This window comes from Leuciscus leuciscus, assembly GCF_965113295.1.
Source record: "Leuciscus leuciscus genome assembly, chromosome: 3".
NCBI lineage: Eukaryota > Metazoa > Chordata > Actinopteri > Cypriniformes > Leuciscidae > Leuciscus > Leuciscus leuciscus.
In genome coordinates this window covers 65,559,407-65,587,235 of record NC_138727.1, presented here as the reverse complement: position 1 = coordinate 65,587,235, position 27,829 = coordinate 65,559,407, and the positions used below count along the sequence as shown (strand labels likewise).

At 39.6% G+C, this 27,829-nt stretch overlaps 3 protein-coding genes across 4 annotated transcripts in view; 1 reads left to right on the top strand and 2 right to left on the bottom strand.

Moving 5' to 3' along the window:
- The first annotated feature begins 921 nt into the window (after positions 1-921).
- LOC309495460 (microfibril-associated glycoprotein 4-like) lies at positions 922-3,356 on the top strand. The gene is made up of 5 exons (XM_082165259.1): positions 922-1,059; positions 1,787-1,987; positions 2,068-2,164; positions 2,309-2,476; positions 2,976-3,356. The coding sequence occupies exons 1-5, from the start codon at positions 1,054-1,056 to the stop codon at positions 3,230-3,232; spliced, it is 729 nt and encodes a 242-aa protein (XP_082021385.1). The 5' UTR covers positions 922-1,053; the 3' UTR covers positions 3,233-3,356.
- Positions 3,357-5,452: 2,096 nt separating this feature from the next.
- Positions 5,453-6,781, bottom strand: LOC309495456 (microfibril-associated glycoprotein 4-like). The gene is made up of 5 exons (XM_082165255.1): positions 6,642-6,781; positions 6,363-6,572; positions 6,186-6,282; positions 5,850-6,017; positions 5,453-5,749 (listed from the first exon to the last, which is right to left on the bottom strand). Exons 1-5 carry the CDS (start codon positions 6,645-6,647, stop codon positions 5,496-5,498), a joined length of 735 nt encoding a protein of 244 aa, XP_082021381.1. The 5' UTR covers positions 6,648-6,781; the 3' UTR covers positions 5,453-5,495.
- Positions 6,782-22,830: 16,049 nt separating this feature from the next.
- The window catches only part of LOC309495465 (microfibril-associated glycoprotein 4-like), a 102,551-nt gene continuing 97,552 nt past the window's right edge, over positions 22,831-27,829 (bottom strand). Inside the window, exons 3-6 of one of the 2 annotated variants that reach the window (XM_082165266.1) lie at positions 27,658-27,825; positions 27,229-27,528; positions 24,954-25,176; positions 22,831-23,640 (exon numbers count right to left, since the gene is read on the bottom strand). In XM_082165266.1, coding sequence (XP_082021392.1) covers positions 27,272-27,528; positions 27,658-27,825 — 425 coding nt within the window. In that variant the 3' untranslated portion in view covers positions 22,831-23,640; positions 24,954-25,176; positions 27,229-27,271. The remainder of the gene's footprint in view (positions 23,641-24,953; positions 25,177-27,228; positions 27,529-27,657; positions 27,826-27,829) is intronic. The other variant, XM_082165265.1, reaches the window with a different exon arrangement.

Sequence of the window (27,829 nt, the reverse complement as noted above, 5' to 3'; positions counted from 1 at the left end):
ATAAAAACGTACGCGCCGATTAGTGTGCACTGTGCATGTCAGGTGCACGTGAGCGAGCGCGAGCGCCGCATTCCTCAAAGAAAATTAAGTGCCATATAGTTCAAAAAGAGGTTCCCCTATTATTACGAGCCAAAGAACCACTGTTGGGTACTGATGAGCACCATTTTTGTTGAAGCAATTATAAACAACCAAGGTGCTATATGGCACCTCTTATGGTTCTACATAGCATCATTTGACAAAGGTGCTGGATAGCACCTTTAAAGATAGGTGCTATATGGCACTTAAAGTGGTTCCCCTATGATTACAAACCAATAAACCACTTTTAGTGCTATTTAGCACCATTTTTGTTTAGAGTGCACATTTGGTATAGACACACACAAAAAAAAGCTTGATTTAAGCTAAATAATAGTATTCTATCTGCCAAACACACTGTAACAAGACACATTCAAATAATTAATTAATTCATACATTCTTTAAAAAAAAATTCTCTTAGCAATCTGCCTTCCGTCATGTTTTCACACAGAACGAAACCTACGCTGCATACTGTGCCTCCGTGAGACTCCTACTAACTTTGCTTAATCCATCTTGATTGAAACTTTAACGTCCCGATTTGTTTTGTTTTCTGTTATATTGTAATTACATTTGCATGTTCATAAATAAATAAAAAATAATAACCACACGGCCGATATGTCAAACTTTACATTGGAGGGGGTGGAAAACATATTAGCTCACTCTGATTAGATTAACAGTACGTCTTGGCGAGCTACCTCCAATCAGGCCACGGGTGACGTGTTTTAGACCCTTGATCTAGAGCTTCATAGTGGACATTTACATAAAGACACAGAGGAGGAGTCTGAGAATCTGACAGATATATAAAGAGTGTTTGTGTCAGACTGAACAACACAAACGGTGAGTCACTGTTTTATTCTTCATTTACCTCACAGAACATTCAGACATGTATAAAAAAAATTGGGGGAAAAACATAATAAATTTATATTTCTTTCTAGATTAAACAAATCTATATCTGTGAACTACTGAGTAGAGATTCAGAAGATGGAAGTAAGTTAATCTGCTTCTTTTATTCTATCAATTAATCTAAAGTCCCGATTTATATTTAATAATTTCACTTTGATTTCATCATTATAAATTGTGGAACATTGAGGACAAAAAAATACTGTTTAATGTTATTTTTTATTATTATTTTTCTTTATTCATTTTCGGAATAATTTCATAATGTATTTGTCAAGTCAGAGTATGTTGTACATGTGTGCTGATGAGAGATCTGGGATGAGTTATATATTTTGCTTAGAGGTATGCAACGTTCACTGAGCAGAGATGTTCACTGATGATGATAATTCAGATGTGTACAGTTGGTATGATCTTTACAAGGAAAGGCACGTTTCAACTGATGCAAATGTACCACTAATGTATACACAGAGGAATAGTGGATTGTACCATGTGAACGCATGAGGTATCCATTTTTAAACATAAGCAACATGTTTTTCTACCTTACAAGGAAGTGTAAGGCTCTCTGTGATGTATATAAGCTCAATCTTACTGTACCACCTCAGAGAAACATAGAGATGATGGGGTGAGAGGATAGAGAAATGGGGAACAGAGAAATCTGGAATGAAGACCTCCTCTCATGTAGCCTTGATACATAATAAATAGAAATCTCTTGGCAAAAGTAACTGGTGTAGCTTCCGTGATTCAACAATAATGGGGAAAGCATGATTTTTAAATCTACAAACATGTTTGCTTAACTCTTTCCCCCTCTCTCTTGTAGATGATGCTTTTTTTGGCGGTTCTTCTCCCTGTTGTATTGAGCAGTGACTGTAAATTCATGTCATTCGACTGTTCTGACGTCTACAACTCAGGAGAAACAGTCAGTGGGATTTACACCATCTATCCAGCAGGAGACGTTCCTGTCTGGGTTTACTGTCACATGGTCTCAGATGGGAAAGATGAAGACAACGGAGGATGGACGGTACGAATGTGACTTTAGATCATCAAACACACATCAGAACATACATTATGAATCATATATTCTATATAAACCCATCACAGGTGTTTCAGAGGAGAATGGACGGCAGTGTGAATTTCTATCGGCCGTGGAAAGAGTACAAGAGAGGATTCGGGAATGTGGAGAGCGAATACTGGCTGGGTAAGATCTCACAGCGTGTGTCCGTTTGTGTGGATGATCATGTGTTTGGTTGAACATGTTCTTCGTGTGTGTGTGTGTGTGTGTGTGTGTGTGTGTGTGTGTGTGTGTGTGTGTGTGTGTGTGTGTGTGTGTGTGTGTGAACAGGGCTGGAGAACATGTACCAGCTGACACGTAACAGAAAGTACATGCTGAGAGTGGATCTGGAGGACTTTGAAGGAAGGAAGGGTTTTGCTCTGTACTCGTCCTTCTCTGTGGGTTGTGAATGTGCTGGATATAAACTACAAGTTTCAGGATTCACTGATGGAGGAGCAGGTAGGACACTTTCATTCATCCTCATTGAGTTAATATTCTTTGTAAAACATACGGTTACAACAACGAAAGAAAAGCTAATGTTAAAAAGTCAAGGGTCAAGAGTAAAATCTAAACCTAAAACTGATCACCATAATGGTAATGTTAAACGAAGCAATAAATCATCAACATCTAAACCTCTGTTAATTCTCAATAAGAGTGTTATTGTAGTTTATGGTCAGCTTGTTTTTTTCCTGTTGCAGTCTAAATTATTTTATTTAAATCATTTCCATTAATGATACACGTTTGGCACACTGTGCTGCCATGCATTTATTTTCTTTATACACCTATTTTATTTACAGTGTAGAATAATTCCACTTTTAGAAGGTAGTGTGAGATGTCGGACATGTTGTTCTGATAGCATACAAAAACCCTTGTTTATTGTGAAACCTATCTGACTAAGTAGAAACTGAACTCTTTTATATATTGTTAATCCTGTTAATGATGCTCTTCCTCTGTGCAGGCGACTCTTTGACCTACAATAATAATCAGAAGTTCTCAACCTTTGACAAAGATCAAGATGTCTATGAAAAGAACTGTGCCAAAATACGTCTCGGGGCATTTTGGCATAAAGACTGTACCTATACAAACCCCAACGCTGTGTATCTGTGGGAAAATGATGATACTCATAACGCCATTGGAATTTTTTGGTACACCTGGAAGAACAGTTACTCTGTCAATATGAAATCCATCAGCATGAAGATCAAACATGTGTCTTAGAAACATCAGTGTTTCCAGGTGCAAATGTCTGATATTGTTAACCGTACATGGAAAATCAGAATATTTATGCTTTCTCCCTTAACTGTGAAAAGAATAAATCATGCAAGTCAGAATGACTTCGAAAATCTTTAATAATCTCCAGCATTGAAAATCATTTTGTCTGCATAGGAATGTGTTAGAATGACTGTTTTATCAGGGCAAATCTCAAGAAACGACGCGGCCAACAAGTGTGTTATTTATTCTTTAACTTTAAACAGTGACTGCAATAGATATTAATGATTCCGATGTCAAAGTATCTTATGTTATGTTCCACAGAAATAACACCTGTGGAACACAAAGTCATTCACACCTGGAACGACATCATGATGATAGAATGTTAATTTTAGGTGAACTGTCCCTTTAACACGCTTGTTGCGTTACTTGAGAATGTGATGATGACGTGCGCCACTAGAGGGAGATGTTCAATAAACACTGACATCAAAAATGTATAGTTTTATAGTATAGTAATGTAGTTTAGTTTTTATTTTGTGAACACATTTCTATTTAGCTTTTATATATTTTCACATCGGTTAATGGATAACATCGCATAAAATCAGTTAATGGAAACACCGTCATTTCTAAATATTTTTTTTATTGACATTTAGAAAATATTGCAAACGTTTTGCGCAAATCTGTAACGTCTCTCTAAACTCTTAACCCTTATTACCTTTTGGTTTACTTCTGTGGAGACGAGACCATTGTACCAGTCGCACTGAGACATTTTAAAACATGACTGTTAATTCACTTGCATTGACATAGAACATTATACATTTTATATAAACTTTCTAAATGAACTGAGTGAAGAGAAGGATGTGTAAAGGCAAGGAAGTGGGGGAGAAGGAACAAATATGAAGGAAGGACAGGAGGGAAAGAAGCTTTCCCGCAACTTAACTCTGTGGGGTGTGGAGACAAATGGCAGTATGTGTTTGTGGTGTTCATATCTCAGGAGATCAAAGTATCTGAGATTCTGTTTGTCTTTCAAGTATATATAATGTTCTGTCATGAAGCTTCTGATGGAACAAGCTTATAGGTCCTTAACTCAATCTGCTAGCAATCACATTGTGCTCTACATGGCACTGCTGATTGGTTTCTGTTGCATCAGCAGCCAATGAGCTCGCTGCTCAGCATTCAAATTATTGGCCAGTGATTGCTGTAACAGTTTGAGGTTTGCTTTCAGAAAGAGTTTGCTGCACACTTTCAGAATTCCTATGAAATTCAACATCTAAGATAAGTAAACATTCTTTTACTCCATATCCAGTGCTTAATTTGAGCCAGATCCTGTTCTGGAAAATGTCAGATTTTGGATTTTTGCATTACGGTATTTCTTTTTAAATGATCCGGCATTAACTAGTCCATTACTTGGTGACAGTGTGTGCATGTGAGAGAGGCAGAGTGAGCGCGGGTTTATGCAGATGTATTTGGAGGTTATGTTTTGCTATTGGCCCTCAACATATATATTTTTTACCAATCAAGTTTAAAATCACTCTCATTGGTTGGTGTTTACTGCTTATTGTTTTGCACGTAGTAAGCAGCAGAAATTTTGGAGAGAATGTATATACCTGACGAATTCTAATAGAAATATGTTAATATTGGCTAAAAGTTTTTTTTTTTTTTTAAGTAAACTTTCATTTTTCATGTCCGCAAGTAAAGTCTGTAGCTATAAATGTGACAGACTAATACACTAGGCTTCAGTTAGGGCCGTGCTGAAACTTGTGAATGATGCTCTTTTAAGTTGTGCCAACACCATTTCGTTACTATTGTATGTTCCGGGAAAACTTAAATTGTATAGACAGTGACGATCATAGCCTTTGAATTGTTGTTTTGGATCTGACAATTATTCATTTACAAACTAAGCACTGTCCATATCCTTGTGCATTATTGCGTGGTTTCTAAATAAGCAACCTAAATTGCTAAATCGTGCAGCTGCAATACACACACACACACACACAATCAAACACATACTGTATTATAAACAAATCTACATTGACACGTGTTTGTTGCATGAGTTTATTGAAGTTTATTGTTGATTCGTTTCAGTTTAAATTTAAAGAAGTGACCCAAAACAAAGAAGAAAATAATTGATGCGAGTGCACAAATCATCAGACAATATTCAGTACAATATTTTTACATGATTTACTAAGCTACACAGTTAACGGAGACAAGGAAACCCTTTAACCTTAATGTATTTTCTTTCTGAGAAACACTGTAATGTTTCTTCAAATGTCTAAGACACACGTCTGATCTTCATCCTGATGGTTTTCATACTGACAGCGTAATTCTTCCAGGTGTACCAAACATCTCCAATGGCAAAAATGGTGGGATCTTCTCCCCATAAATACACACCGTTGGGGTTTGCTTGGTGACAGGTTGCGTACCAAAATGCCCCAAGATACAGTTTGGCACAGTTATTTTCATAGGTGTCTTGGTCTTTGTCAAAGGTGGTGAACTTCTGTCCATTATGGAAGGTCAGAGAGTCGCCTGCAGAGAGGAGGAACATCATTGATGATATCAGGTGCACATTTACTCAAATGAGTGTGATTTAATTTTTTTCAAATGTATGTGAATGAAAGTGTCCTACCTGCTCCTCCATCCTTGAACCCTGAAACATCCAGTTTATACCCGTCAGTTTCACAATCCACAGAGAAGGACGAGTACAGAGCAAAACCCTTCCTTCCTTCAAAGTCCTCCAGATCCACTCTCAGCATGTACTTTCTGTTACGTGTCAGCTGATACATGTTCTCCAGCCCTGTTCACACACACACACACACACACACACACACACACACACACACACACACACACACACACACACACACACACACACACACACACACACACACACACACACACGAAGAACATGTTCAACCAAACACATGATCATCCACACAAACGGACACATGCTGTGGGATCTTACCCAGCCAGTATTCGCTCTCCACATTCCCGAATCCTCTCTTGTACTCTTTCCACGGCCGATAGAAATTCACACTGCCGTCCATTCTCCTCTGAAACACCTGTGATGGGTTTATGTAGAATATATGATTCATAATGTATGTCCTGATGTGTGTTTGATGATCTAAAGTCACATTCGTACCGTCCATCCTCCATTGTCTTCATCTTTCCCATCTGAGACCATGTGACAGTAAACCCAGACAGGAACGTCTCCTGCTGGATAGATGGTGTAAATCCCACTGAGCTTTTGTCCTGCTTTATAAAGGTCAGAACAGTCGGCCAGCATGTCTCCATCCTGACTGCACCCGCTCACCAGAACAACAGAGAGAATAACCGCCAAGAACACCATCAACTACACGAGACGGAGAGAAAGAGATGAACATGAAAACACACTGAAATGTAGAGTTGTTGATTAACTTACTGCCATCTTCTCAGTCTCTCCTCAGTAGATCACAGCAGAGGTCTGATTTATCTAGACGAAAATGACAGAAACATTTTCATACAGAATTTTCACATTTTGATTATATTCTGAAAACTGTATAAATGTCTGAATGTTCTCTGAGGTGAATGAAGAATAAAACAGTAACTCACCGTTTGTGTTGTTCAGTCTGACACAAACACTCTTTATATATCTGTCAGATTCTCAGACTCCTCCTCTGTGTCTTTATGTAAATGTCCACTATGAAGCTCTAGATGTCTGGCTACAAGATTCATGTTCATATGACCGGCAGATTACAACAGATGAAATTAAATAAGTCTCTGTTTACACCTGTCCTTTTGGCAAAGGCTATTTACACTACACACACCATTGCTCTTCCAAGGTCAAAACAGCCTTGAAAATCTTCCGTTTATTTTAAGTTTAAATTTAATTTGTCAGACTCATACAGCCTGGCTATTTGCACTAAAAAATCTAGCTTACAAGTAGTAACCAAGCTCCAGCGGAAATTCAGTGTGAATTCAACTAAGCTGACGACTGCTGCAGCTCCCCTAGAGACGACCGCTACAGAGACGAGGCGGCGGTGTCCACTGTGTAAACTCTGCCTGCCTTGGCCTGCCATTGCTCCACGGCCCAGGCCCCCCAATGCTCCACAGTCTGCCATTGCTCCACGGCCCAGGCCCCCCAATGCTCCACAGTCTGCCATTGCTCCACGGCCCTGACCCCCCAATGCTGCACAGTCTGCTATTGCTCCACGGTCTAGGCCCCCCAATGCTCCATAGTCTGCTATTGCTCCACTGCCTAGGCCCCCGAATGCTCCACAGTCTGCCATTGCTCCACGGTCCAGGCCCCCCCATGCTCCACAGTCTACCATTGCTTCACAGTCTAGGCCCCCCCAATGCACCACAGTCTGCCATTGCTCCACGTCCTGGCCCCCCAATGCTCCACAATCTGCCATTGCTCCACGGCCCAGGCCCCCCCAATGCTCCACAGTCTACCATTGCTTCACAGTCTAGACCCCCCCAATGCACCACAGTCTGCCATTGCTCCACGTCCTGGCCCCCCAATGCTCCACAATCTGCCATTGCTCCACGGCCCAGGCCCCCCCAATGCTCCACAATCTGCCATTGCTCCACGGCCCAGGCTCCCCAATGCTCCACAACCTGCCATTGCTCCATGGTCCAGGCCCCCCAATGCTCCACAATCTGCCTTCGCTCCACGGCCCAGGCCCCCTCCAATGCTCCACAATCTGGCATTGCTCCACGGCCCAGGCCCCCCCAATACTCCACAGTCTGCCATTGCTCCATGGCCCAGGTCACCCAATGCACCACAGTCTGCCATTGCTCCATGGCCAAGGCCCCCAAATGCACCACAGTCTGCCACTGCTCCACGGCCCAGGCCCCCCCAATGCTCCACAGTCTGCCATTGCTCCATGGCCCAGGTCACCCAATGCACCACAGTCTGCCATTGCTCCATGGCCAAGGCCCCCAAATGCACCACAGTCTGCCACTGCTCCACGGCCCAGGCCCCCAAATGCACCACAGTCTGCCATTGCTTCACGTTCCAGGCCCCCAAATGCACCACAGTCTGCCACTGCTCCACGGCCTAGGCCCCACAGTTTGCTATTGCTCCACGGTCTATGCCCCCCAATGCTCCATAGTCTGCCATTGCTCCACTGCCTAGGCCCCCGAATGCTCCACAGTCTGCCATTGCTCCATGGTCCAGGCCCCCCAATGCTCCACAATCTGCCTTTGCTCCACGGCCCAGGCCCCACAATGCTCCAAAATCTGCCATTGCTTCAAGGCCCAGGCCCCCCCCCCCATGCACCACAGTCTGCCATTGCTCCACGTCCTGGCCCCCCAATGCTCCACAATCTGCCATCGCTCCCCGGCCCAGGCTCCCCAATGCTCCACAATCTGCCATTGCTCCACGTTCCAGGCCCCCCAATGCTCCACAATCTGCCTTCGCTCCACGGCCCAGGCCCCCCAATGCTCCACAATCTGCCATCGCTCCACGGCCCAGGCCCCCCCAATGCACCGCAGTCTGCCATTGCTCCACGTCCTGGCCCCCCCAATGCTTCACAATCTGCCATCGCTCCACGGCCCAGGCCCCCCCAATGCTCCACAATCTGCCATTGCTCCACGGCCCAGGCCCCCCCAATGCTCCACAGTCTGCCATTGCTCCATGGCCCAGGTCACCCAATGCACCACAGTCTGCCATTGCTCCATGGCCAAGGCCCCCAAATGCACCACAGTCTGCCACTGCTCCACGGCCCAGGCCCCCAAATGCACCACAGTCTGCCATTGCTTCACGTTCCAGGCCCCCAAATGCACCACAGTCTGCCACTGCTCCACGGCCTAGGCCCCACAGTTTGCTATTGCTCCACGGTCTATGCCCCCCAATGCTCCATAGTCTGCCATTGCTCCACTGCCTAGGCCCCCGAATGCTCCACAGTCTGCCATTGCTCCATGGTCCAGGCCCCCCAATGCTCCACAATCTGCCTTTGCTCCACGGCCCAGGCCCCACAATGCTCCAAAATCTGCCATTGCTTCAAGGCCCAGGCCCCCCCCCCATGCACCACAGTCTGCCATTGCTCCACGTCCTGGCCCCCCAATGCTCCACAATCTGCCATCGCTCCCCGGCCCAGGCTCCCCAATGCTCCACAATCTGCCATTGCTCCACGTTCCAGGCCCCCCAATGCTCCACAATCTGCCTTCGCTCCACGGCCCAGGCCCCCCAATGCTCCACAATCTGCCATCGCTCCACGGCCCAGGCCCCCCCAATGCACCGCAGTCTGCCATTGCTCCACGTCCTGGCCCCCCCAATGCTTCACAATCTGCCATCGCTCCACGGCCCAGGCCCCCCCAATGCTCCACAATCTGCCATTGCTCCACGGCCCAGGCCCCCCCAATGCTCCACAATCTGCCATTGCTCCACGGTCCAGGCCCCCCAATGCTCCACAATCTGCCTTTGCTCCACGGCCCAGGCCCCCCAATGCTCCACAATCTGCCATTGCTCCACGGCCCAGGCCCCCCAATGCACCACAGTCTGCCATTGCTTCACGGTCCAGGCCCCCCCCCCAATGCTCCACAGTCTGCCATTGTTCCACGGCCCAGGCTCCCCAATGCTCCCCAATCTGCCATTGCTCCACGGCCCAGGCCCCCCAATGCCCCACAGTCTGCCATTGCTCCATTGTCCTGGCCCTCCAATGCACCACAGTCTGCCATTGCTACACGGCCCAGGCCACCCAATGCACCACAGTCTGCCTTTGCTCCACGTCCTGGCTCCCCAATGCACCACAATCTTCCATTGCTCCACGGTCCAGGCCCCCCAATGCACCACAGTCTGCCATTGCTCCACGTCCTGGCCCCCAAATGCACCACAGTCTGCCACTGCTCCACGGCCCAGGCCCCCAAATGCACCACAGTCTGCCATTGCTTCACGTTCCAGGCCCCCAAATGCACCACAGTCTGCCACTGCTCCACGGCCCAGGCCCCCCAATTCTCCACAGTTTGCTATTGCTCCACGGTCTAGGCCCCCCAATGCTCCATAGTCTGCCATTGCTCCACTGCCTAGGCCCCCGAATGCTCCACAGTCTGCCATTGCTCCACGGTCCAGGCCCCCCCAATGCTCCACAGTCTGCCATTGCTTCACAGTCTAGGCCCCCCCAATGCTCCACAGTCTGCCATTGCTCCACGGCTCAGGCTCCCCAATCTGCTCCACAGCCTGCCATTGCTCCACGGTCCCGGCCCCCCCAATGCTCCACAGTCTGCCATTGCTCCACGCCCCAGGCTCCCCAATGCTCCACAATCTGCCATTGCTCCACGGTCCAGGCCCCCCAATGCTCCACAATCTGCCTTTGCTCCACGGCCCAGGCCCCCCAATGCTCCAAAATCTGCCATTGCTTCACGGCCCAGGCCCCCCCAATGCACCACAGTCTGCCATTGCTCCACGTCCTGGCCCCCCAATGCTCCACAATCTGCCATTGCTCCACGGCCCAGGCCCCCCCAATGCTCCACAATCTGACATTGCTCCCCGGCCCAGGCTCCCCAATGCTCCACAACCTGCCATTGCTCCATGGTCCAGGCCCCCCAATGCTCCACAATCTGCCTTCGCTCCACGGCCCAGGCCCCCTCCAATGCTCCACAATCTGGCATTGCTCCACGGCCCAGGCCCCCCCAATGCTCCACAGTCTGCCATTGCTCCATGGCCCATTTCACCCAATGCACCACAGTCTGCCATTGCTCCATGGCCAAGGCCCCCCAATGCACCACAGTCTGCCATTGCTCCATGGCCCAGGCCCCCCAATGCTCCACAGTCTGCCACTGCTCCACGGCCCAGGCCCCCCAGTGCTCCACAGTCTGCCACTTCTCCACGGCCCAGGCCCCCCAATGCTCCACAGTCAGCCATTGCTTTTTAATTTTATCATCACTTTTTATTTCTTGTTTCTTGGTTTGTCGTGTTATTCCCTTGCCCTTATGTGATCCTATTATGTGCCTCCTTGTTTCATGTGTTATGTTTTCATTGTTTGATTTTTACACAGGTGTTAGTCATTAGTCCTTGTTTGTGTGTTTGTGTGTGTGTGTGTGTGTATATATATATATATATATATATATATATATATATATATATATATATATATATATATATATATACCCTAATATTACACCACCCAATAAAAAAAAAAGAAAAGTAAAAAGAGGAGGTTTCCATCTTTAAAAATATTATTTATTTTCAGTGGCGTTCTAGTAGAAGCTCAGTCAGGTTGAGATCTGGATTTCAGATAGAGGCATCCAAGCATTCACAGTACATTTCTGTGTGTTTTTTATTTTATTTTATTTAATTGTTTTATTCACAATTTAGCACATATTACACACACAACCCAAAAACAACACACCAAACAGTAAAAACAATACTGCTAAATATATCGACAAGACATAAAGAGAGGGGGGAAAAAATGAATAAATAAATACAGAAATAAAATCTACACTACCAGTCTGTGGGTTAACCCTTATTCAATGTGGGTTTATCAATTGTATAGTCTCTATATGATTCAGTACTATGGACCATGTGGATTGGAAATCTTGCAGTCTTAAATGCCGTTTACTTGTTAATTCTTCAATGGGTAACAAGTCTATTATCTGCTCCAGCCATTGACCCAAAGTGGGTCCTGACTGGGAAATCCATGTAGTGAGTATACATTTTTTATCGAAAAAAGAAAACATTGTAAACACACATCTTTTTGTATAGGGAAACTTATTTTCCACATCATAATGCAACAGATATAACATAGGGCATAGCTCAAAAGTACAGTTACAAATATCTTGAATTACTTTATGAATCTTCTCCCAAAAAGAGTAAACAGCTTTACAATACCAAAATAAATGTATAAATGTTCCTAATTCAGTTCCACATTTTCTACACATAGGAGAATTTTTAGCATCAAATTTATTAAGTTTCACTGGAGTTATATAATATTTATACAGAAATGTATAATTAGTTTCTTTAACATTAATATTTGTAGTCAAAGGTGAGGTCAATTCAGTGCACAAAATGAACCATTCTTTTTCACTGAACTTCCTTTTAAGCTCTAATTCCCAGTTTGTTTTCAAAGAAGAAAAAGAATTCTGGGAGCTTTCAGACAAAATTTTATACAAGTGAGATATCTTCCCCTTAACCGAAGTAGCAGAGATAATAAATTGTCCCTTTTTATATAAAGATACAATGATGTGACGAATCTGCAAGTATTTAAAAAAGTATCTTCATAGAATCTTCATCAAACTCAGAATCTTCATCAAACATGTCCGAAAACGTTTTCAGACCATGAAGTGACCAGTTTCGAAAGTCAGTTTGGGAAAGTGCTAGAAAGTCAGGGTTAAATGCAATAGGAGAGTTTTTACTTATACGACCTTCTGTACACATATATCTATTACAGTCCTGCCAAGCTTTCAGTGTGGCTAGTAAGGGGGGCAACCCCTCTACACTCATCAGGGACTGCAATTTATTAACATGTAGGGCCCTATTTTAATGATCTGAAACGCAAGTGTCAAGCGCAAAGCGCAAGTAACTTTGTGGGCGGGTCTCGGGCGCTGTTGCTATTTTCCCAGCGGGATAAATGACTCTTGCGCCAGGCGCAAATCTAAAATGGGTTGGTCTGAAGTAGCTTCATTATTCATAGGTGTGGTTTGGGCGTAAAGTAAAATAAACCAATCAGAGCGTCATCTCACATTCCCTTTCAGAGCAGATGCGCTTTTTCCATGGCGGATTGCTATTATAACGGCGGATTTGCCAGACGCGCGCCAGGAGCGGTTCACAGCCGAGGAGACCGACGTTCTCATCACGGCCGTAAAAGAGAGAAGTTACATTGAAATGGAGAAACCCACCCAAATTAACTTCGGTTAAACAGGCGTATGATAATTTGGGTAAATGTGTAAGCTAGATGTATGCTTTTATAATAAATTGTCTATCTATCTATCTATCTATCTATCTATCTATCTATCTATCTATCGTAATAATGTATGATTTGCAAAAATGAAAACTGCTGCTTCTGTGTAGATGAGAGAATCAAAGTGTATGTGCGTTGTGCACACGCTACATTGATTATGGCCAAGCATGCGCCCTTAAAATAGCATACTGTATGAATAACATGCGCAACGCGCCACTGACTTTAAACAATTTTTTCCTGGTTAGTGGCGCAATTGTTTTCTAAACCATCAAAATAGCATGAAGGAACGTTTGCGCCGGAACACGCCTCCTTTTTTGCGCTGAACCGCCCAGGGAGCGCAAGTTCATTCCCTAGTTTAGCGACGTGCTTCTGTGGGGGGAAAAGCGCGCTTTGCGCGGGTGCAAAATAGGAATGATACATGCGTCGGTGTACAAAGTCAATTGCGCTGGGTGCAAGATAGTGCCCAATGTGTTGTTGTGATCTCCAAGGGATAGCATGATAGTGATTCCAATGCTACCCAAAGAGAACTCTTTTCCAACTTCCAACTTATGATATTTCTAACTTGACAGGTCCAGTAGTACCATAGAAAATTTGGAAGTCCTAACCCCTCTTTTAGACATGACTTTGTTAAAGTGGACAGCTTAATTCGTGGGGTCTTGTTGTTCCATACATTTTATTAGACATATATTGATTAGCTTAAAAAAAGAAAAATAAATATAACATAGTAACATATTAAAAGCATAAATAAACTTAGGGAGTGTACTCATTTTAATAACATTAATTTTCCCAACAAGAGACAGTGGGAGAGCAGACCAAGTCTGGAGTTTCTTTTTGCATTTCTCCAACAATGGGTTATAGTTTTCCTTAAATAGTTTATCCAAAGAGGGTGTCACTTGTACTCCAAGATATTTAAAACCATATACTGACCAAGAAATGGGTCATTCTTCCTTAACATTTTCTTCATTTGGAATATTAAGAGGGCAAGCAATTGATTTTAGTAAATTAACCTTATACCCTGAAATCTTAGAGAAGTTTTGAATCTCTGCCAAAACATAACGCAAAGTTGACATAGGTTCAGTAACAAATGATAAAGTATCATCAGCATAAAGTGAGATTTTGTGACATTTTGTGCCTGCGGTCACTCCCTTTATCAGAGGATTAATTCTAATCATCTCAGCAAACGGTTCTAAATCAATAACAAATAATAATGGAGAAAGAGGGCAGCCTTGCCTGGTACCTCTTCCTAGATGCATTGGGGGAGATTCCACATTATTAGTGCAAACAGTTGCATTTGGAGTGTCATATATTGCTTTAATTCATTCAATTAAGTTGTAACCTAATTTAAATTAGTCTAGTACTAAAAACAGAAAATCCCATTCTGAACGATCAAACACCTTCTCAGCATCAAGGGATATTAATAATGAGGGTGTTTTTTTCTGATTTAGATAATGTATGATATTATGTATTATAGTATTATCAGATGAGTGATGACCTTTAATGAATCCAGTTTGATCTGACTTTATTAACTTAGGGAGAACTGCTTCTAATCTCTTCGATAACAGTTTTATGTTCATTTTGTAGTCACAATTAAGCAAACTTATAGGCCTATATGAGCCACAGCTCTGAGGGTCTTTACCTTCTTTCAATAAAACAGAAATTCTAGCTGTTTTCATATAGATACAGGAAGAGTATTATGGCTTGAGAAGTCGTTAACCATTAACATAAAAACTAATTTAAGTTGTGGCCAAAAAGTCTTATAAAATTCTCCAGAAAAGCCATCTGGGCCTGGTGATTTATTTGCTGGCAATTATTTAATTATAGTAATTATACTTCCTCAGAGAAGTTTTTATTAATGGTTTGTTGATCTGAGGCAGTAACCTGAGGTAAATCCAAATGGTCTAAAAAAGCTGTTGCCTCAGGAATTGAAATATTTTCTGATTTATATAAACCACTATAAAAAATAATTTCTAATGAATCGTGTGTTACTTCATTTTCAGTTTTAATGGCCATTATAGTTCTCTTAGCTTGTTTCTTTTTTTAAATAGTATGCCAATAGTTTACCTGGTCTGTTACCAAATTCATGCATCTTTTGTTTCAAATATATCTTTTTTTGTTTAATATAATTTAAATGGTCTAAGTTCAAATTTGCTCTGGCTATAACTAATTTGTTCCAATTTTCTTCAGATTGATCTTTGTTTGTGTAACGCTTCTCTAAATAACAGTTCTTCCTTTAGACCATTAGTAATTGAATTTCTTTCTTTGTTTTTATAAGAGGAGTATGATGAAATGTCTCCTCTCAAAGTAGCTTTTTTTGCATCCCAAAGTATGGATGGGGCTATTTCAGGTGATAAATTATAAGTATTAAAGTACATTTACATTTACAGTACATTTCTGAAGAAATAAGAGTTTCTTCTCATTGTATGTGGTTGTGCTCTTGATGGGTTTTGGACTTGGATGTGTTCTAGTGAAAAGCTAAAGAGCTAATTACAGATCACATGACCTCTAACTTTGCGTGTGAATGTTTCAGAACAGATATTATTCTTTCATTTGTTTTTTATTTTTGGTTTCAGCAACAGCCCACATTTATCCACTTTATTTTCAGAGAAAAACACTATTTGTCCTTGACAATTTGACAACAGTACATATATGTAAACAAATGAATGTTTTGTACACACAAATACAGTGTTGTGAAATTTCAGCCTATGTACACATCAAACATCAGATCTACTGTACATCAAACCATTGAGGATGTTCACCTGTAGATTTTCCTTTGAACACGTCATGCATTATGAAAGAAAAGCACAACATGTTTGTTAATGTATATGTTGAGATTAATTTCCCCAAAGACACAAAAGCCGGCCGAGGAAAAACACAGACTTTGTTGAAGAACATCTAGAACGCTGTCATGTTAACTTTAATGTTGTAATTAAAATATTTTGTTTATAAACTACAGAGTATAAGCTAATGAAGCCTAATATAATATCAGCATTCATGCATATTGATGATAAAGCTCAATTGTTTACAGCAATTTTTAACATGCAAAAAGAACATAGTGTGATTTTTGGCAAATAATTAAGTAATTAAAAAACTTAATTACAAAAAAGAAATTTTCTGTAATGTGCATATTTTTTATCAGGAAAAGGCCTTTTTGGGGAACAGCAATACAGCATTTCTTGTTAAATTCTACATTCTATATACTGTAATCCAAGCATTGCAACAGGAAACCAAATGAGGAATTTTGGAATTTGTTGTATTTGTCTCCAAACAGTTGTAGCACAAGAAGAGGGTTGGGCGATATGGCAAAAACATCACAGCACGATAGTTTCAGGAAAATCCCAATTCATGATTTTATACGATTCTTTTTCATGATGGTTTAACTATTTTGCAAGTGACTGAGCAAGACAGCCCAAATAATTTTCCTATTTTAAAAACAAAACATATTGGTTACAAAATATATAATAAAAAAGAATGGCAGACATTTAGGCCAAAGTGGGCGAAGATAAAAAATCTCTGTCATTATATTTTATCTTTGTTATTAAAAATAAGAACAAAGATACACAACATACACTGCTTTATTTATTTTTTTACAGCTACAGGAGATGTATTTAACAGTAGCATTCAAGAAAGAAATGTATGAACAATATAAAAATAAAACGCTATATACACTTCACTGTATAAATTATACATTGGCAGGACCCTTTTTAATGAACATTTGGTGTAGGTCTACTAGGCATAGAGATAGGCCTACTTACTAGGCAACATGAAAGCAACACGATTTTGGAGTTGCTTTCTTTGAGAATGCAACCCTATAGCTAACTGTGCCACCACCTGTTGCTGAAGTATCATCACTGATATGAAGCTGGAATGTAGCTGACTAGCTCAAAGGTTTCACGTTGCCTAGCAAAAATAATTTTAAAGCTTCAAACCAACAGCAGAAACGCTAGGAACATAAACCATGTCAAATGTAGACAATTAATACCTGGTCGAATTTCTGGCAACTTTCAAATTTCTGACCCAACTCGGTCTCTGGGACTTGAAGGTGGTGTACTGGTGTGCATCCACAGTAGCTGCAGGCATTGCCCTGTGCTGGCAGGTCGTAATCCTCGCATTCTTCACACTTCAGGCACCTACCCCTCTGCACACCACGTTTATCCTTCATTTCCTTTTTTCTTAAAGGGTAGGGGGAGTAAAATAAAGGCCTCACGCTGTGGGTTTCGAGTGGTGAGACTGCGAGCGACCCCTCGGGTGAGTCGCGAGAATTAAAAAATGGGTATGTCAGTTTCAAAACAATGGAAATATTCTACATTAAGCAGCATCAGAGTATACATATATGAAAACATATACATCAACAAATCCAGTTTGTGATAACAAATTAAAACTGAGATAAAATAACAGGACATAAATGGTCAATATGAATACAACAGAACGGATAGTGAATTACAAAGACATGGGTCAAAGGGTTTATATTAGGTCTGTAAAAATATTCCAGGTCTCTAAGAAGATGTGGGTTTTGTTATTTAAATTGTATGTTAAATATTCCATGTTTAGTGTGTCGTTTATGATATGCTTAAATAATTCAAATGTTGGAGGGTATTCTTTTTTTCCAGTTTAGTTGAATACATTTCTTAGATGCATAAGAAATCAGACCTACTCTTTTGATAAAAACAGGGTCTGATATCTCATTTAAGTCCACACCATAAAGATATATTAAAGGAGTCTTGTAATATTTTTTTCCTCAGGGCCATCACAGAGAACTCATGTACAGAAGTTGTATTGCATCTATGTGTCTTGCATCTATTGCACAAAGGAGATGCACCAGAATAAATCTGGAAAAAAGGCGAACAGGGGTCAAATATATTCTTTGTATAAATTTGTAATTTTGTTCAATTATTTTGTTACGAGAGAGTGAAAAAACAACAACTTTTGTATATAATATCCCATCAAAATTACAATCAAGATCTTTTTGCCATACGCTTTTTAATGAAGTTAAAGTTGAGTCAGTTTGAGCTCTTAAAATTGTATATACTGTATCTCAGATATTTTCCCCTTCAATATTGACGTGGTCTCTAGAATGTTTTCTATAGTTCCGATGAGATTTGACCCTTTGCTAGGAGATCGTTTATCAAATGTCTAAGTTGTAAGTATTTGTAGAAGTCTTTATTATCAATGTCAAATTAATTTTTTATTTCAGAAAAAGATTTAAGGGTACCCTCTTTTAATACCTTACTTAAAAGAAACAATGCCCTGATCTTTCCACTTTGTGAATAATGTCCTTCCCAATCCCATAGAAGGTGGTAGATCTGGGTTAAAAGACAAAGGTGACAATATAGAGATTTTTGAGTGCAAACTGCAAAAATTATTAATTTCCTACCAGGCTTTCATTATATTATAAATCACAAATGTCGTTACACAGCCATTTACCTGTTTTATGTTATTAATATAGGGTAGTGATGTTAATGATACTGGGTAAACGGCCTGTTTCTCAATATCACTCCACCATGCATTCTCTCGAAAGTGTACCCAACTTATAATACTTTTTGTTTGTGCTGCCCAATAGTATAATTGAAAGTCTGGAAGCCCTAGGCCCCCATTTTCTTTTGATTTGCATAAGGTTTTGAGAGCGATCCTTGGTGGATGAATATTCCAGATAAAGGCACTAATTTGCTTATTTAAAGTTTTGAAAAATGATTTATTTAAATAGCATGGTAGAGATTGAAAAAGATAGTTATAGCGTGGCAGTACATTCATTTTAACCACATTGATTCTTCCCAAAAGGGAGATGGGCAATAGAGACCAATATTCTAAATCCTCCATTATTTTTTTTATATAACGAAAGATAGTTATTGCTAAACAGATCCTCAAGGTTAGGGGATATCGCCATGCCGAGATATTTAAAACCAGTCTGACTGCAAGTGAAGGGTGATATATTTTGAAGATTTTCAGTAACTAAAGAGCATAATAGATAGGCGTTAGATTTTGTAGCCTGATATGTTGCCAAAGTCATTTATAATACTGAGTGTTATAGGGATAGATTGGTCGGCTTTAGTTAAATATAATAAAATATCATCTGCATATAGAGATATATTATGCATTTGTAATACATACCCCTGAGACATCATCCCTACTCCTTATAACTTCAGCAAGGGGTTCAATTGCTAGATTAAACAGTAAAGGGGAGAGAGGACAACCCTGGCGACAGACATACAATTATTTGTACAGATCTTTGCTAAGGGATTATTGTACAAGTTTTTGATCAACAAAATAAATGTATCACTTAGATTGATTTTTTTTTTTTTTTTATGCATTTCCATTCTATCCTATCAAATGCCTTTTCGGCGTCAAGGGATACTATTAATGTTTGCAATTATTCAATTTTGAGTAATCAATTATATTTAAGAGTCTACGAATATTATCCGAACCATAGCTTTTACGAAACCTGTCTGATCTGTATGAATAAGGTAGGGAAGAATTTTTTCCAGCCTGCTGGCAAGAAGTTTAGATATCATTTTTAAATCGACTGGAAATAGTGAGATTGGGCGATGTGACATACATTCTGTTGCATCTTTATCCTTCTTGTGAATTAAAGTTATAATGGTAGTCTTCATTGTTTCAGGGAGGTTCCCGTTCTCAAAGAAATCATTCACCATTGGCATAAAAAGGGGTTCAATTTGAGGCCAAAATGCCACAGGGAATCCATCTAATCCAGGAGTTTTTCCTGACGCCAAGGACCTGATAGGTTGTTGTACCTCTTTATCCTCCTCCGCCAATGATGGTAAAGATATAGAGTCCAGAAATTGTTGTATATTTGAATCAGAGGGGTTCTCAGAGTGATAAAGCTTATTAAAAAATTCAACGAAGGCTTGATTTATTAGTTTTGCATCATAAGTCAATTGGCCATTAGAGTTACGAATCACTTTAATTGTATGTTCTACACACTCCTTCTTCAGTCGATGAGCTAATAATCTGCTAGGTTTGTTCCCAAATTCAAAATACTTCTGCTTCGTGAAAGACAGCAATTTCTTAGTTTGTTCAGTCTGAAAAATATTTAATTGATTTCTAATTTCATGTAATTTTTTGGAGTTTTCCTCTGAAGGATGCTGTTTATGAAGTTGTTCAAATTTAGAGAGTTCTGACATTAGCCTCATTGTGAGCTCCTTTGTTGCCCTTTTTCTCGCAGAGGTGTAAGATTTTAGGTTCCCTCTGATAACTGCCTTTGCAGCATCCCACAAAACAGCTGGTGTAACATTAGAGGCAGCATTATCAATTCTATAATATCTAAACCATTCTTTAATATTTTTACATGCATCATTGTCATTGAGTAATGAGGAATTAAACCTCCAGTGTTTGTGCTGAGATAAACCTTGACCTATGGAAAGATTAAGATAGACTGGTGCGTGATCTGATATAAGGATTGATCCAAAGTACATACATTTACAAAGGGAATATATTCTTGCGGCAAAAGAAACATATCTATGCGTGAATATGATTTATGTTTTGATGAATAAAATGTATAGTCTTTGATTCCGGGGATTAATTCTCTCCATATATAACCTACTTCACTGGAGGCCAGTTTTAGGGCTTTAGATGAATGGTGATTACGTCACTTCTTCGTCACTTCGTCACGTCACTGTGATTACATCACGTAAAGTGATTACGTCACTTTACGCCAGCTGGGCTGGGAGCAACAGCTCATTTACATTTAAAGGGACAGACACAAAAACACAATTTTGACATGCAATTTTAACATGCTATAAAAATATCTGTGGGGTCAGTGTTTCCATATTCCCATGGGCCACGCCCCCTTGCCTCAGGTGTTTAAACCTCCCCTAAGTATTATAATATGAAAGGCTCCAATTTGGAGCGGCAAAGTGATTATGCGCATCCCGTGCGCAGAATGATGCACTTGAAGCAACGCGAAGTCACAGTGTGCAGCGCTTCGCATTGAAAAGTTCAAACCACAAAGCGAAGAGATATTTGATGCTTAGTGTATTATATCTATGCAACAGTTTATTGAGCCTTTTTTTTATTTAATTTTTTTTATACAGGTTTAAATGTCAGTTACGGTGCGCATGAAGAACAATTCATAGTGCTCTCTACTCCAGTGCTGTAATCTAACAGACACCCGGGAGAAAGGAATATGATTTAGAAAGCGCAATAAACTCCAGCAAGATAAAGTCATTATATGCAAACCATAGACCTTTATCTACAAATAAAGTATAATAATGGGAACATTGATCTTGGAGAGAGTGTCAACGTGTTACTGTCATAACCGAACACAACGCACTGTTTGAATGCTGAATGGAGAATGACTGAGGAGAGATGAGTTTCCATTAACTTTAACTTAACAACTTAAATATTCATTTTTACCTCACATTATGCTATCAAATGACTTTAGAAGACTTGGAATATAGTGCAAGAAAACTTTATGGTGCTTTACAATGTTGTTTATGCCTTTAGTGGGGCTTAACAATAACACAATATCGGACCTCACTGAGAAGCTGCAGCCATGGCGGGATGATTTTTGGTGTGGCGGACCACCACGGCAGAATGAATGTAGCGGAAACACTGGGGGTATTTTGAGCTAAATCTTCACACACACACACACTGGGGACATCAGAAACTTATTGTACATCTTGTGAAAAGGGCATTATACAACCTCTTTAATTCTTGGCACATAGCGTGTGTTAATGAAAGCTGCCTGTTTCTTTTTGTCATTTATTAAACTGTTGTTTGCCTTTATTTTGACAGGATAGTGGAGAAGCAGCAGAAAGTGCAGCATTAACGCAACTCTGACATGAGTTTAATCTGAGTTCAATGATCATGAAACATCTATAAATCGTTGAGTCTCTGTCATAATTCACGAAGCGGAAGCAAATATGCAAGTACTCTTTTATTGAGGGTCAGAAAGACACAAGGCACAATTCACGGGTGGGCTGGTGGCGCAGGGACTAGATGGTCAGCGTGAAGGTGAAGACAGGTGACGGTGAATCCAGTGAAGTGAACATCCAACGCGACGAACTCCACGAAACACCGAACAGGAACAGGAACAGGAACAGGATCAGGATCAGGATCAGGATCAGGATCAGGATCAGGATCAGGATCAGGATCAGGAACAGGAACAGGAACAGGAACAGGAACAGGACTGGAATGGTACACGACGACACACTGAAGACACCAAAAACAACAATCTGACAAAGAAGGGAGAGTGCGATGAGTCTATATAGGCGAGTGAATTGGCAGCAGCTGGTGAGGGGAATAAGATCAGCTGGCGCGCTGATCAGCTGAAATGAGCAGCCACGCCCACTCACACACACCCACACACACAGAACAACAAATACACGAGACATGAAGAAAGCAGTGAATTCATGAACCGTGACAGTCACTCGCATCTTCAACTGACCTTTTATCAGTAAGAGCATCTGTCATTTCAGTCACTCTTGCACTGCACAATGTTGAAATACTAACTGGTGATAAGTTACATGGTTAGCAGAATACTCAAACTATAAAAAAAATAATTTAGTTATTTTGTAAATATCACAATAATAAATATCTGTGTGACACACCAAAATAAATGCCTAAAAATTCAACAGTTCGACTTGTCTAAAATGTACATCTATTGCATTTTTTCATGGATATTTTTCAATGGAGAAATTATGCTGATCAGTTTCAATAATTAAAATTATTACTTATTTCACATGGCCATAACAAACTACATTGACACATAAAGCATTCATTACAGGAGTTTACTGAAGTTTATTGTTGATTTTTTTTTTCAACTGTAATTTTAAAGTGATGACCCAAAAACAGAAAAGAAGAAAATAACTGATGAGATTACACAGAACATCAGCCATACATATTCTTACATGATTTACTAAGTTACACAGTTAATGGAGAAAAGGAAACCCTTTGACCTTTTAAGAACTGATTTTCCTGCTTAAACAAAAGCTGAGATAAAATTCACCCTGAAATAAAGCAATAAAGCAATAAAACGCACCCTGGACAGATCGCAAAGAAAGAGTACAGGACATTGTCTTGTCCAAACTTATCTCCTTGTTTATACCAAAAGTTCACTAAGAATGTCTATATATCACATAGACATTTACTTTTAATCATTTACTTGTATAATTGGCATGATACATTTTTACCTGACAAATAAATGTTACATCTTGATTTATTCTGAAGTTTTCTGAACTCATTTTAGTAGATTATGAGGAGGCTGATGCTACCGCAGCTCTGTGTCCAGGATAGGTCAAACTAAAGGCGCATGAACGGAGCAGTAGACACATCATCTGAAGACCTTTTGATTTCTGTCTATCACTGATTTAGCAAGTTGTATGGAAGTGGCTAAACAAACTACACTTTCTTTGTATGAGTGAGCAGTAGGCAACCGACTTAAGAGGTATTAGCAAACCCTGCATCCACTGACTAAAGTCAGAACTGACAAGTTTGTGTCCGTGAGTTCCACAGCGTGTGACTCTGTGCGGCATTGGGTCCATAATGAAAGAATAATTGATATGGATACTCAGAATAATCAAAGATCTAAATTAAATCACAGTGGTGGACAGTAACGAAGTAAATGTAATTCGTTACTGTACTTAAGTAGCTTTTTTGCGTATCTGTACTTTACTGAAGTATTTAAATTTGGGAAGACTTTTACTTTAACTCCACTACATTTCAAAGTCAAATATCTTACTTTTTACTCTACTACATTTTCAAAATCAGTCGTTCCTTTTTATTTATGAGTGGATAAAAACTTAACTGGTCAAACGAGCCACCTATCACAGTAGCCTACAACGTGCGCACTTTGTTTTGAACTTGCCTTGGTGGTATCTACTAAGCGAGAACCAGAGCCGTTAAATATGAGAGTTGCTACCATAGACAGTATATAAGAGGTTGCGACACACACGGCTTGTTCGACTTGAACCGGCGCTGCACAGACCGATCAGTTTATGACATCAAAGTATAGAGCGAAATCGCGAGAGCGATTGAAAAGCATACAGAGCCGTCTACTCTCTAATCGCTCTTGCGGTATTTTAATGTCATTCACCGATTGGTCTGTGCAGTGTGCCGTTTCAAGTCGAACAAGCCTACTGTGGTGATGCCGCCGCGCGGTCACGTGATTCGTGTAGCTCTCAATAGTTCCAAACAATTTGTGTTGCCAATAATTTTAAGCGGGGCAGAGAGCAGCAGCTATTATTGCAGCAATTATCGGTAAATACTGACGCATAATGAACATTGCTTATTACCTTGACACTAAAATTACTTGCATATAATAGCATTTTTTTTTTCTGAGGAGTAGCAGAAACACTGCATTAATACGTTTTGGTGTTTAATTTTGTAGGGAAATTGGCTGCTCCCATAATGTAGTGTGTATATATATATTCAATGGCATTGTGCAGGTTTATGTGAATGTATCATAACATTAGGATGTTTATAATTATGACCATAGACGCTTGTGAAAAATATGTACAGTAAATACTGTAAATGTATTATACCTTATGGGATCAGTCCCCTTCCGTCCAAAATTAAACACACAAAAAATGTATTCAATTCAAATATATATATATATAGACTAATTAATGTCATTTTATTAATAGATTGATGTGCCAAGAGTGACAGAGTCTTCACGTAGACTGAGTTAAGCAAGAGTCTTGTGACAAAAATTATAATAGGACATTATAGCAATAAAAAAATCATAGTACTTGGATACTTAAGTACATTTGAAGGCAAATACTTTTGTACTTTTACTCAAGTGAATGTTTAAAGGCAGCACTTATACTTTTACTTGAGTAATATTTTACCTTGAGTATCTTTACTTTAACTCAAGTACATGGTATGTGTACTTCGTCCACCACTGTTAAATCATAATCAATATTTATGATTATTTTCTAATAAGAAACACAATCTAAATTTGATTATCATTTGAAATTGGAGTCAGATTAAGCGCAGAGCTAAAGTAATACTGAAACTAAATTCTAATAAATTAAGTGAACTTCACTGGAGCGTTGAAAAGACATACACGCCCACACCGTTGGATTCCGCCTTTGGGCCAATGGGTGGTCTTTACAACCTTAACCCATTCAGACCCTGCGTCCATTACAATGGACATCACATGTCAACCCCCCTTTTTTTTTTTACTTCTGGAGCATTTCACCTAGTTTAAAGCCTGCAGTCCATTAGATTGGACGCTTGTCATCCAATCAAATGGCAGTAAAGCTCTGCATGTAGTAATTATTAAAAAAAACACTACTTTGAAGAGAAGCATGTCAGCACTTCACTCCAAACACAGAAGCAAGCAACATTTTCTATGGTTTTATTTAATTTTTTTTATATGTTTGTCAGTATTTCATAGTTTGTATGTAAAATAGAAAGATTAAAATTATTAATTAAAGTTAAAAATCGATTGTAGAATTTCAAATATTAAATCAGGATTTTTTCAAATGTGTCTGTCCATTAGAATGGACAGTGGGTTCAAAAGCCTGTTACTGAAATCACATTCCAGTAATGCTGATTGAAATTTCTTATATAAAAAATCTATATCACAGTACCGATACATTTTTAAAACTTTTTCATATGCAGAATATATAGTTCTTGAAGTGCTTGAACATATAGCTGATGGAAGTATCTCAGATGTTGACTTTATGTGGAGTGATGATGAGGAAGATGGAGATGTAAGAAAAATATCCGTATTTAAAACTTTATAAAGTAAAATGACTAGCTTCCGGCGAAACTGTACAAAACATACAGATTTGACATAAATCTAAAGCGTAACTTGAAAATGAATAATTTTTCTTACACAAACGCATCGCTTCGCTTCAGAAGGCCTTTATTTACCCCCAAGAGCCGCATGGAGCACTTTTATCATGGATGGATGCACGTTTATGGACTTTCAAAACAGAAACAACCATTCACTGCCATTATAAAGCTTGGAAGCCAGGACATTTTTTAATATAACTCCGATTGTATTCATCTGAAAGAAGAACGATGTCATATACACCTAGGATGGCTTGAGGGTGAGTAAATCATGGGCCAATAAAAATTTTTGGGTGAACTATCCCTTTATAGGTATAGTACACCCAAAAATTATATTTGTCATCACTTACTCATCCTTATGTTGTTCCAAATCTGTATGAGTTTCTTTATTCGGCTGAACACAAAAGAAGATATTTTGAAGAATGTCGGTAACTAGACAGTTGACAGTATAGCCATTGATTTCCATATTTTTTCCTACTATAGCCTATATTTCCTAATAACTACATATTATATTTATTATGATATAATATTATAATTATTAGTAATTATTTTGAAAATTATAATAATATTTATCAGTAATGTATCAATATAGATATTACAGTACAATACCGTATAATTAATTACAGCAAAAGCAGATCAAATGACGAAATACAGTACAAATACAGTAAAGTACTATTTGGTAGTTTACAGTACTGATCTTGTGTACTGTAAAGTGAATTACAGTACAGTTACTGGAAATCGAAATACATGCATCATGCATGGCAACCGTGCTGCCAGTAATGTACTGTAGAAATACAAGAAAATCGTTAACAGAGAAATTGTTTCAAAGATGCACACAGTAAATTACTCTAACGTGAATGCGTTGATTGATTCCTAGGTTTATTTTGTTATGAATAAACAAATGTGCGATCTATAAAGCAAAAACCTTACAATTAAAGTTGAAATGTTGTAATGTTCAAGTTTTTGATCTAAAAAAAGAAAGATGCGCAAAGAAAATGACTCTAATATGACCATATTGATTGATTCTAAGATATTTAGTTTGTTACAAACAATGTGCAATCTGTAAAACAAAAGCCTCAAAATTAAAGTTGAAATGATATACTGTTGAAAAGTTTTTGACCTTGAGAAAAAGCTTTAAGTATATACTAACAATTTTTATGTTTATTATTTAATTTTATGTTGGTACATTTTTGTGAAGTACACCTGTTTTGACCTGACGTCCATTGAAATGGACAAAAAAAATTACAATTAAAGCCAAACATTTTTTTGAATTTTTTTTTATTTGGTCTCATTTATAGAAGCCTCATGAGCTGGGAAAATGTACTTTTATATTTTTCAGAAACTTAAAACATAATTCAGGTCTGAAGGGGTTAATTTATTTTCTTTCTGAGAATCCCTTTAATGTTTCTTCAAATGTCTAAGACACAGGTCTGATCTTCATCCTGATGGTTTTCAGACCGACAGCGAGATTCTTCTTCCAGGTGTACCAAACATTTCCAATGGCGTAATGGGTGGGATCTTCCCCCCATAAATACACACCGTTGGGGTTTGTACTGTGACAGGCTCTGTACCAAAATCCCCCGAGAAACCGTTTGGCACAGTTAGTATCTGAAGCGTCTTGGTCTTTGTCAAAGGTGGAGAACTTCTGTCCATTATAGCCAAATAAAGAGTCGCCTGCAGAGAGGAGCATTATTAAATATATTATCATCATATTTAGGTGAAGAATACTTCAGTGAAATCCCCAAAACTTTTGAAAGTACATGAACAAGTGCACTCGAGTGTTAAAGTATGGAAGTGTCTTACCTGCTCCTCCATCAGTGAACCCTGAAACTTGCAGTTTATACCCGTCAGATTCAGGACCCACAGAGAAGGACGAGTACAGAGCAAAACCCTTCCTTCCTTCAAAGTCCTCCAGATCCACTCTCAACATATACTTCTTCTTACTTGTCAGCTGATACATGTTCTCCAGTCCTCC

Excerpts from the sequence above, each read along its gene's own strand:
- LOC309495460 (XM_082165259.1), top strand. Across the intron at positions 1,988-2,067 it reads AAGACAACGGAGGATGGACG|GTGTTTCAGAGGAGAATGGA; the intron begins GTACGAATGTGA and ends AACCCATCACAG. Across the intron at positions 2,165-2,308 it reads GGAGAGCGAATACTGGCTGG|GGCTGGAGAACATGTACCAG; the intron begins GTAAGATCTCAC and ends GTGTGTGAACAG.
- LOC309495456 (XM_082165255.1), bottom strand. Across the intron at positions 6,283-6,362 it reads AAGACAATGGAGGATGGACG|GTGTTTCAGAGGAGAATGGA; the intron begins GTACGAATGTGA and ends AACCCATCACAG. Across the intron at positions 5,750-5,849 it reads GTTCAAGGATGGAGGAGCAG|GCGACTCTCTGACCTTCCAT; the intron begins GTAGGACACTTT and ends TCCTCTCTGCAG.